This window comes from Festucalex cinctus, chromosome 12 (assembly GCF_051991245.1).
Source record: "Festucalex cinctus isolate MCC-2025b chromosome 12, RoL_Fcin_1.0, whole genome shotgun sequence".
Taxonomy (NCBI): domain Eukaryota; kingdom Metazoa; phylum Chordata; class Actinopteri; order Syngnathiformes; family Syngnathidae; genus Festucalex; species Festucalex cinctus.
In genome coordinates this window covers 22,151,794-22,163,495 of record NC_135422.1, presented here as the reverse complement: position 1 = coordinate 22,163,495, position 11,702 = coordinate 22,151,794, and the positions used below count along the sequence as shown (strand labels likewise).

Below are 11,702 nucleotides of genomic sequence, written 5' to 3'. Positions count from 1 at the left end.
AACCCCTCCCCTAGCTTGCACCAACAGCATCACCCATTAGCTACACTAATGCTGCTTTTCCATCGGTACTGCTCGGCCCGGTACCACACCACACCACACCGCACCCGTCAGTTTTCCATTACAACTGGTGCCCAGCAAAACGTAGGCGGGGTCAGGGCGGGATCATCTCTTCGCCGCATTTCGAGCCTCACAGTATTGCTTCGATGATGGGCTACAAGGATATTTTGCTGGTAATCGTTTGGATTACTTTTTACTACAATCGATGGAGAAAAAGGGAAAGAAAATTGCAAGCAGCAAGACAGAGAACACGTAAATTGTTGCGGAGATTATTGGGAGTTTTGGCCTTGAGCTGTCTTGAAGACAACGCATTGAGGAGACGAAGGCTCACGGTAAGCTAGCGTCTGTTGTGACGCTATAAAGAGAAACATTTTGGGCAATATACTTTAAGTTACGAATCGTGTTTTGTGGTATGTGGGAGTTAATATTTCATTCAAAGTGGATATTTTTGCCATGGCAGGCAACTTGCCACCTAACGCTATTTTGCCATGACTCGCACAAGCTACACATTCACGGGCGCAGAATTTGTATTTTGGTAGTTCCCGCGCGAGTCAAGTCAAGTTTATTCATATCGGCGTTACTCACAAAAGGGATTCACGCACCCACAGTTGATAAATATTAACGAGTTTTTGCTCTGAACACCACAGGAGGGCAAGGGGAAATAACAACGGGCAAAATAAGTCAGGGCAAATGCTTTTTGGATTGCAGGCAGAAGACGCAAAGTTGAATGTGACTTCCATTTTGGATGATAACACGCAATGGCTTATGGCACCATCATTGGAGGACATGTTGCGATACAACTTAACAACAAATTCCAGTTCAAGACCAGCCACTAAAATATTTAAACCCTATCTTGTCTTTAAATTCCAAAATATTGTCACACCATTAAAAATAAAATGGAAAATGTTCTTCATTTCATGACTATCAATACTACGGATGTTGGATACCAATTTTTTCATACTGATTAGAGTTCTCAAATCTTTAGTTACTCACCGATACTAAGTGCCAATACTGTTAATACATAGAATTTCAAATAAAACAATAATGGATTTTTTTTTTTTTTACACAGATCAATATATTACACTATAGTAATTTTCCTTAAAATTGCATGAAATTAATAAGTTTTTCCATGTGTTCATAAAATGCATATTTTACGTATAAAGCACAATAAAATGAATTAAAAAATAAACAAATAATCAAGTAGTCAGAAAAATTCCCAATCAAAACTTTTTTTTTTTTTTTTTTTTAAGGAATACAGTGAAGTACAATTAAATTGAATAGAACAGTACTTCATATCACATTTAGGTATAGCTACCATTTAACCTGGCAATACAAGTTTGTCAATTTTTCATTCAACAGTTTAACCACTGTGTAGCACCCACGAGCCTCAAATCACTTTCATAACAGAACCCCAGAGTGGATAGATCTCAAAAGGCCACCCCTGTTCTGTAATGGTGAGTGCCAGCTGTCGCAGAAAAAAAGAAAAACATTTGTTGCAGTTTGATGTCCCGCTGTGGCACTTCACACGTCATCCCACTTCTTGTGTTACCATGGGCAAACTACCATACAACAATGGCGGAACCTTTAAGCTTGTGTCCACCATCCTAAATCACACTGCTTCAAAAGTGCTTCGGACTGGAGCTCATGTTATTATGCTAATGTAATTTAATGTTTGGTTTTATTGAACATATAAATGTTCACTGCCAGCCCAGCAAAAATGCATTGCATCATTTGACGTCTTTTTCCGTCAAAGGCAGTGAATGAGTTAAAATGTAGGATGATCCATGTGATGTGACCCATTGCTGTTGGTGTACATACATGCCGTTTGCCAAGAAAAATTAAACTTATTTGGTTGGTGTAAACATGGGAGAAAACTCATGAAATTTTAAATACACATCAGACCTGGCAAAAAACAAAAACATCCATATGTAAAGGTTTATTGTGCTATTTTCATAAAATTCAAATTCCAAATTCCATGATTACAAAATCAAAGTCTTACGCCAACCCCGGAAGCCTCTAAATTCCAGCAAATTTAGCGAGATCTCAAGAGACCAGAGGAAAAACTAAAGAGAGGAAGGAGGGAAGGATCGATGAGGCAGAGTGAGATCCATAGAAGCCAGTACATCCAATCCATCAAAGTGAAATCCAGCACCAACAAAACCCCTCCTGCGTGGTTACAAAACCAGAGTCTTATGCCAACCCCAGAAACCTCAAACTTCCAATAAATTGAGATCTCAAGTGACCAGAGGAAAAACTAAAGAGAGGAAGGAGGGAAGGATAGATAAAGCAAAGTGAGATCCACAGACCCAGCACCCACTGATTCAAGGGGCTGTGCGAGGGAGAGGCTACTTCTGTTGAGTTTCAGTAGATGCTGGTGCGACGGATCTGGCATGCATAAGGACCACCACCAAAGAAAGAAGGCGTCAACCGCGGTCCAGCAAAGCGAGGGCAATGTTTGGTCACACACCGGGAGTTTTTAGCACTGAGCGTGCACCAATGACAAACTACTTTTTTTTTTGAATAACTTGTTCGAACAAGTAAACTTGTCACATTTTGTTTATTAATTTTCAGCATGTTTTCTTGTTGCTGTTTTAGATTGCTCAATTTAGAAGTGCTTTTTGGTTATTGCAAAAAAACAACTTTGTTTTAGTCTGGTGTTTATTAGGTGTTGTCCGTAAGGACTTGGACCCACCCATGGTGTTGTGATTGTTATTCTGACTGAACAGCGTGGGATTACATGCTACTTGTAAGAAGTGTAATCCCAGCTAATCTGGGATTCAGTTTCACTCAGAACTGCAGATCGCAAACTGAAAGAGGACAGGAAAGAGAATATGGAGATACAAAGGGCCTGTGTAAGGACAATACTTCCTGAATGAAGGATGTTTTTGCTGGTTTTCCTTCACATCCAGCTATATCATTTCTTGGTAGTACGCTCCTGCCCATCTTTATGTACCTGCGCCTATGGAACCACTGGAACAGCAGACCTCAGGTTGAGTGAGACTTAACCTTTTTTCACTTTTATGCTCTTGTTGCAATCTCTCTTCTACTTCTCTGTTTCAATTAAGAACATGTATATCACTATATACCTGTGTGTGTGTGTGTGTGTGTGTGTGTGTGTGTGTGTGTGTGTGTGTGTGGGTGTGTGTGTGTGTGTGTGTGCGTGTGTGTGTGGGGGTGTGTGTGTGTGTGTGTGTGTGTGTGTGTGTGTGGCATGGTGGATGACTGGTTAGCATGTCCGCCTCCCAGTGCAGAAGACATGAGATTGAGTTTGGACTTCGGCCTTCATGGGTGGAGTTTGCATGTTCTCCCTGTGCCTGCATGGGTTTTATCCAGCTTGCGTACTCCGGTTTCCTCCTTCATTCCAAAGACATGCTTGGCAGGTTGATGGAACACTCTAAATCAGGGGTCTCCAAGTTGGGTCCTCGAGAGCCCCTATCCAGCCTGTTTTCCATGTCTCCGTCCTTCAGCACAGCTGAATCTAATGATCAGCTAATCAGCAAGCTTTGCAGAAGCCTGATAACGATCCTGATCATGAATCAGGTGTGTTAGTGGAGAGAAACATGGAAACGAGGCTGGATAGGGGCTCTCGAGGAACTTGGAGACCCTGCTCTAAATTGTCCCGAGATATGAGTGTGTGTGGTTGCTCGTCTGTGTGTGCCCTGGATTGGCTGGCGACCAGTTCAGGGTGTACCCTGCCTACTACCCGGAGCCAGCGAGGCTCTGGTACCCCCCCGCGACCCTTGTGAGGAAAAGCGGCTAGGGAAATGGATGGATATATAAATTGTATTGTTCCCATTTGATTGTGTGTGTCTGTTGTATGTTTGTTTATATTGGACTCAAGAGTCTGGAATAAAGTTGAAATGAATTGAATATTGTTTATTTGTCAATGCAAATGACACTTCTAACAGGTTTGTGTTTTCACATCAGGTTGGTGCAATGCAGTGACCCGAGAATATCAACTGTTCCGATCAATGTCCCTGCTGACACAGTTAAACTTCGTCTTGAAAAGACCCTGATAACAAGGGTGCCCAGAGCGGCCTTCTTCAACCTGTCAGAGTTACTCTTCTTGTGGCTTACCTACAACTCCATCACAAGCATCCACCCCAGCAGCTTTGTTAACCTGAGAGCCCTGAGAGAGCTGCGTCTGGATGGAAATCTACTCACTGCCTTCCCTTGGGAAGGGCTGAGAGACATGCCTCGCCTTCAGACTCTGGGTCTTCACAACAACCGACTATCCAGCCTTCCATCACATGCTGTACTATTTCTCTCCAATATCACCTACCTTGATCTATCTAGTAACAGGTATGACCAGTTGGAAAATGACTTCACTAAGTGGCTCTATTTGATAGATTTGCTTAACTGGTCTCATCTTCTCAGGTTGACTATGTTATCAGCCAATCTGTTGGACCTTTGGTTCCCTCTTCAAGGTCAACAGGGGAACTCAGTACAAAGAAGAATTTTAGGTATGACTTTACGTACTAAATTTATTTACATCTAAAACTCTTGTTTCTTAGCTGCTGAAAGTTATCTTTACAGTTGACCTAGAAGAGTTTTTTTCCTCTGTACAGGAATGATTATTTCACTTTGTCCATATGTTGTTGTTGTTTTTTTTTTTTTTTTTTAGCCCCGATATCCATTCATCCATCCTCTTAACCGCTTATTCCTCACAAGGCTCGTGGGGTGGTCAAAGCTGTGTTTGTGTAAAATCTACAAATAATTGCAGACCTAATAATGATCATCCTAAAAGATGCACTGTACTCATGTTTCTATTAACTCATTCAACTCCCAGCCATTTTCACTGAAGAAACCCCCTTCGCTCCCGGCTGTTTTACTGGATTTTGAATGATTTTGCAAGGCCCAAAGAATATTGTGTTTTATTGCTATAAAAGCATGGAATATACCAAAAGAAACATTAGAATTCTCTCTTCTTTCATCAGGAAAAAAAAGTACATTTGTATCTATTTCTGTTCTGTAGCAATTAGCATGAGAATATAGCTATGATATGTCTCATCATTATTCACAAATCTGTTGAAAACACTGGGAAAAAGAAGTTGTTGCAACATGGCCCTGGCTGATCTCTTATACTCTGCTGCCACCTACTGGCCATTTTCTTTTTCTTTTTTCTTTTTTTTAACAACCATTGCTGTAAGTGACCTCTTCAGGACAGAAGCTGCATCAAAGCCTTCTCTAAAAAAAAAAAACACGTATAAATACGTTTTTGGGTTAGGGTTAGGAAAAAGGAAAAAGTATTAAAAACATTATTTATACGTTTTTGGGTTTGAACGAGTTGTGTGTTGGTGTCTGGACTTGTACACTTAATGTGCATACACACATTCGTTTACCATTTAAGCGACTGCACCGTGCGATGACGTCGTGTGAGTTTGCTTTTGTAATACTTGATAAACGTTGCGTTTCTTTGCTTTTTTCCATCTAAAATTGCTTTAATATTCGCGTCTTTAATTAATTCCAAAAGGATTACCGTTTCGTCGTCACCCCCAAACATACCTTAATTCATCGTCCACCATTGCTTTGTGACTACAAACATGCATGTAATGTAATATCCGGTCAAAACGTGCAACGCATATCCTGTCTTGTCAGCGTTTATTTGCAAAACCTGTTTCCATAGCCAAAATTAGCATTTTACTTTTTTTGATCAACTTGAAAATCCACCCCCTCCAAGTATAAAAACTTTTTTTGCGAATTTTGGGCCCTTTTTTCGAATTTCAAGCGTTTCCATTCAGTTTTATTTTCGCATTTCTTGAAAATTCAAATAAAAATGGGTGGATGGAAACCTCACTTCTGAGACTAATCCTGTACAGCGAGTTGACTTACCATGAGATAGGAAACTGTCTTTTCGGGTCCAGGACAGCTAATTTGAGTTAGTTTGATCAACGTAGAGTAGTTTCTCCTGAAGCTACCACGACACTAAAAATACCACATCAATGGAGCTCATTAATTTATTTCATTTAGGTGCAGTCCTGCGGGTGAGAAGCGCACTTGACGTAAGATGAAATATACAAAATATTATTCAAACGGTATAAGAAAAACAGCGCAACACACAATATATGCTGGGATGTTAGTGCATAGTAGTTAGACTACGGCTGGTAATGTTGCAAACATAAGGACGGATTAAGTTATGTATGTAGATGATGAACTGTAATGTGAAACATAATTGTCTGGAAATGCCAGAACATCTATGCGTGGCCTGATAGCAATCTCACAACGAATATTTAATTCCCCGCGCAGTAATGCTGCTTGCACACACATGCTGCTCTTTTTGCACACACAAAGAGAATTGTTGAACCAATTTAAGATTACAAATTGAATTGATGACCAAATTTAGAAAATTGCTTCAAATGTAACACGCGATAATATTCACTTTAATTAACATTTGACTAATTTAATTCAAGTGAATACATTAAATTGAATGAACTCATAATCAATTAAACTTAATATATTCACTTTGGATGAAATTAATGCAATCGTATGTTACCAATTGAAGCAGTTTTATTAAATTGGTCAACAAATCTCTTTTTAGAGTGCAGCTTCATCAACGGGAAATGAAAAAAGTGGACTTGAATTTTTTTTTAAATTATTAGTATTATTTAAAAAATAATAATAAAAAACAGACGGCAGAACTATGTTACACCAAAACTCGCCATCTAACTGAATAAATGAGGAAATCAAATGTGGATGTGGCTGAAAAGAGGCGGAGACAGAGAGAAGTTTACTTGTGATAAACCTGCTACCGACCAAGTTGGGTTCATAAACTCTGTTACTGACCGAGAGTTTAAGTTACATCTTTTTATGAAACGGGCCTCTTTTCTCTGGTTTCAGTTACCTCCCTTTATGAAAAAAGAAACTCAGAGTTTCCCGCATTTTAGGTTTAACAGACTCAGGCTTCTCACTAAACCTTTAAAATGGCATGTATATTTTGGCTCCACAGATTCAGTTCCATTACAAAAATCACACACTTTCTTTCTTATATCAATCATTAGTAATATCTCATTTGCTCAAAAACGTACAAATACGTTCTATTTTAAATATTACCATGCTCCCAAAGACGTAATTATACTTTTTTTTTTTTTTTTTTTTTTTTTTGCGTGTGTGTGTCTTTTTTTTTTTTACATATATTTTTATAGCAATAGAACAATATTCTGTGGGCCTTGCAAAATCAGTCAAAATCCAGTAAAACAGTCGGGAGCGAAGGGAGTTGCTTCAGCGAAAATGGCTGGGAGTGACTGAGTTAAAAATGAAATCCTATAGTAAACGTATAATATAATCTATAATATAATAAATTGTACTTGATACCCAGGTCTCCATGACAACCCATGGTTGTGTGACTGCCAGATCTCCTTGGTGGTATCACTGTCAATGTCTCTGGGGAGCCCTGTGAGTCTCATGGACCAGCTGCTTACATGCAGCAGGTTTCTAGGTCAGTCTGGGATGGCGCTGACCAAAGCTGAGCTGCCCCATTGTATGAGACCTTCGGTCCAGCCTGCAGCCACCAGAGTCATATCTCTGCTGGGCAGCAATGTTATTCTCCGCTGTGATGCCACTGGCTACCCCACACCAACTTTGACATGGGTCAAAACTTCAAACTATGCCGGTAAGGCCTGAAGAATTGACAGCAATCTCAAGACAACATTTCTAGTTTTTGAGGTGCCGGAACACAGTAATGTATTTTTCCTTTCTCTGATCTCTCTCAGATTGCTGTCGACAGGACATCAGTGGTGACAAAGAACAACTGCCCAGGACTTTGGAAAGTTGTAAGATGATTGTTCTTCCATATACAGTCAAACCTCTGTTTTCGAACGCTTCTGTTCTCAACCAAATTGGTTTTCAACCAGAAAATTCGAGAATTTTATGTCTCAGAACTCGGCCAAAAATTAGTCTCTCAACCAAACTGAAAAAAGCCGAGCGTACCTGAACGCAACTCACTCGGGAGAAAAAGCCGAGCGTACCGGAACGCGACTCACTCGGGAGCCGAGCTAACTCGAATGCCCAGGATGCTCCCTCCATAGCACATTCGTGTTCGAAGTTCGTTTGGAGCAGACCTGTTCATTGTTATTTACGCAAATCTTTTTTTTTTATTTTTGCATCGTGTATTAGCCCCTAATCATGGGTCCAAAGAAAGCAAGTGCAAGTGGTAAAGCTGGTGAAGAAAAGAGGAAAGTAGTGCGCAGAACTATTGAATTTAAAAAAGAAATGTTTGCATTTTGTTTTTTGTTTTTTTCATCATTTTAGATAGGATACCTAAATAAAACAGTGTCTATTTGTACCCTTTTAAATTTATTCTAAACAGTGTACAGTGCAGTTTATGGTGTAAAGAATCGAGGCAAAATTGCTTGAAAGCAATGGGCAGAATGCAAGCTGATCTACTCTTCTGGAAGCCGCAACATGTGTGAAAGCTGATCTGAGGTCAACGAAGACGCTACTGGTGAAAGAGAAGAATTGCGCTTGGCTTCGCTGCTCGCCTGGTGGGGCGGTGCCAGCTGGTGACGTCTAGGAACAGCTCATCAGTCCCAAATGAGTGGGACTAGATGAACTGAGCGAGCAGTGTCTGGGATAGTATGGGATGGATAACGATAAAAATTGACTATTCTATAGTCTATATGACTGATGCGTTATAGTAATTGGTCGATGGGGACGGGTCTCGAATAAGCCTCGGCTTCTACCCGTCAGCCCTTCTTTCGGATGTCAATGATGCAAATGATGTGATGTGATTGATGTAAGCTGTAATGTATCCGAAAGGCAAAAATGAATAAACCAAACTAAAGTAGTTAAAAAAAAGAAAAACTTGGAAAAAGTTTTTTTAGACTTGGAACAGATTAAAATTATTAATTATAATGGGAAAAATTGTTTGGGATTTCGGACAAATCGCTTTTAGAACAGCCTTCTGGAACGGATTATGTTCGAAAACCGAGGTTTGACTGTACTGTATTATAAACTTTCTTTGATTGTAACTGAGAGGAAGGAACAAAACAAAATTGGTGGCTCTACCATTAGTATTGACATAATGTCCACCTCTGGTTATTTATACATTTAATCTGGGCTTCATTTTAGCAGGTTGTAGTAAGTGTTTTTTACTGATTACGTTTACTGTTATGGAGCTGGAAGAACGTGCAGGCTTTATCATAGATTGCTGACAATGAATTATTGATCTAGCCATGCAGGGATCTCCTCGAGTTGGTGTTCGCTGGTCAATAATCAGCCTGGATGACTTAGCATTCAAGGATGCTGGTGAGTATCGCTGCCAAGCTCGGAACATGGCAGGAATATCTGAAGCTCCCGTCAAGCTAAAGGTGGTGGGAGTTACACGGCTCTCCCGACCCCTAAGGAAGAAGTCCCAAAAGATTCCACCAAAGTCATCATCCAACAGCAACAAGCCCAACCAGAATCGAATTGCGTCTCTCACCCCCTCACTGAAAGACAACCATATACCCCAAAGACCACCTACTCAAAAGAACAACACAGAGACATTTCCTGCCATTGTGTCCAAAGTGTTCCCCATTTACAAACGTGGCAATACAAACTTAAAAGGTCCAAAGAAAATTACAAACAAAACCCTCATCAAGTCTATAGTAGGAGAATCTGACAATTCAACCATTCCCACATCAAACATAAAAGTATGACATCAGACAATTAGATAACACTGAAACGATATTTTCAGTAAAGCTGTTCTGGTTTAACAAGCCCCCAACCCCCCTGCAGAAATATGAAAACTCGAACTTGTTAGTTTCTTTACAAATAATTTGAGATTGGGAGTGTTCACCTTTCAAGTGTAAAATTAAACAACCACATGAATTTGAATGAAATCAGACTTTTTCTAAAAATGTCTGTTAGCCACCCGTTCTTCACTTCTGACGCAAAATGACAAATAACCTGCACCTCAGCCAGGGAATGGCAGCTTAGGTGGTCAAAGTTCCACCAGTCAGCATCAGTGTTGTGACATTTGCATTAATGTATGTTTTCATAAATGTAAGTTTGTAAATAAAGAAATTGTTTTTCTTATTTTTGTCATGGACTGCATCATTTTCTGCTTCAAAAGGTGACTGTATGCTGCAATGCTAATTTACTTTTTTTTCGTCAATGAAAACTAAACAAAATAATTTTGTCACGTCAACACACATTTTTCACCAGACTAAAACCCTCATTAATAAACAATAAGTTGGACTAAATCAGTATGCATTTTCGTCGCGTAATGAAGACGAGATGAAAATGTACTTGGACTAAAATCTATGGACATTTTAGTTAATGAACAAAAACGAGACGAAAATTAGATTTATTTTTATTTTTTTTGTAAAATCTCATCTAATCTGTCACTGTGACACTGTCATGTGACACACAGTAACAAACCCCTTTTCAAATTTACTGCCAGCGAGTGTAACATGCACAAACACATGGGACAGAAAAAAAAGGTGGATTCATGGCGAAAGGCTAAAATATATGTATATATATATATATATATATATATATATATATATATATATATATATATATATATATATATATATATATATATATACATCCATTTTCTTGACCGCTTATTCCTCACAAGGGTCGCGGGGGGTGCTGGCGCCTATCTCAGCTGGCTCTGGGCAGTAGGCGGGGGATACCCTGGACTGGTTGCCAGCCAATCGCAGTATATATATGTATATATATATATATATATATATATATATATATATATATATATATATATATATATATATATATATATATATATATATATAGTTATAGTTATAGGTTATAAATAACGTAACATTAATGCCACTGCCATAAAGTTCCAACAATAATGATAATGAATCCGACCGCTAACTAACGCTGGCTAATTTACTAGGTCATAGCTGGTACGTTCTGAGGTTGGATACCAAAAGTGCAGACACAAATAAGATTTAACTCTTTATTCGCATAACATCGCGAGGCATAGAACAAACTCAACTAGACGAGAAACAATGAGAATGCATCGAAAATCACGAGACGCCAAGCCCACTTTTACTGTGTAGATGCACCGTGGAGCAGAGGTAATAATCTCGGTTTGGCTTAAATAGACAGTGAAATGATCAGATTGGCTGTGGCTAGACATGTGAGTAACAGGACTGACAGGTAATTATCTGATTGGCTGTTGAACCAGAAAAAGAGATTAAGGGTGTATTCAGACCTGCACTGTTTAGTCCGCTTTAAACGGACCAGAATTCGTTTCCCACGCTGGTGCGGACCTTTTGTGCAGGTCTGAACACACACAAACGAATCCTAGTGCGGACTAAACAAGCGGACCGAGACCGACCTTTCGATGTGGTCTCGGTCCGCTTCCAAACGCACTCGGCGCGGTGCGCTTTGCAGTCTGAATACAAAGCACGGATGATCCGCTCCAACTGCTGGACATATGCGCCTTTTTGGGCTTAACAAGCCATCGTAGTCAAGTATCGCGGGAGGGAAATTTTGCCCGGTAGTGAATGTTGTGCTAAATTCATTCATAATCATCTGTATTCTGTTTAGCCACGCTGCTGTCAGCATGTTGTGGTGGGGGCGGGGTAAGCGGAGTGCAACTGCTCCTCCGTTTACTACACGCAATCGACGCCGTGTTCCAAAATTAGCAACAGCGTGGCGGAACCGCCGTTGAATGAGCTGCCCTTGACGCT

At 39.8% G+C, this 11,702-nt stretch overlaps 1 protein-coding gene across 3 annotated transcripts; it reads left to right on the top strand.

Moving 5' to 3' along the window:
• The first annotated feature begins 2,119 nt into the window (after positions 1-2,119).
• lrit3b (leucine-rich repeat, immunoglobulin-like and transmembrane domains 3b) lies at positions 2,120-10,001 on the top strand. 3 transcript variants are annotated; one of them, XM_077538874.1, is made up of 6 exons: positions 2,120-3,046; positions 3,985-4,359; positions 4,435-4,520; positions 7,373-7,666; positions 7,767-7,826; positions 9,226-10,001. In XM_077538874.1, exons 1-6 carry the CDS (start codon positions 2,937-2,939, stop codon positions 9,690-9,692), a joined length of 1,392 nt encoding a protein of 463 aa, XP_077395000.1. In that variant the 5' UTR covers positions 2,120-2,936; the 3' UTR covers positions 9,693-10,001. The 3 variants fall into 3 exon arrangements, with proteins under 3 accessions (XP_077395000.1, XP_077394999.1, XP_077395001.1); XM_077538873.1 differs by lacking the exon at positions 2,120-3,046 and adding an exon at positions 3,619-3,799; XM_077538875.1 differs by lacking the exon at positions 2,120-3,046 and adding an exon at positions 3,619-3,799 and having other exon boundaries at positions 9,234-9,441.
• Positions 10,002-11,702: the final 1,701 nt, after the last annotated feature.

Coding starts and splice junctions, on each gene's coding strand:
- lrit3b (XM_077538873.1), top strand. CDS start 3,684: ATGAGTGTGTGTGGTTGCTCGTCTGTGTGTGCCCTGGATTGGCTGGCG. Junction 7,667..7,766: donor CAAAACTTCAAACTATGCCG/GTAAGGCCTGAA, acceptor GATCTCTCTCAG/ATTGCTGTCGACAGGACATC. Junction 7,827..9,225: donor GCCCAGGACTTTGGAAAGTT/GTAAGATGATTG, acceptor TTATTGATCTAG/CCATGCAGGGATCTCCTCGA.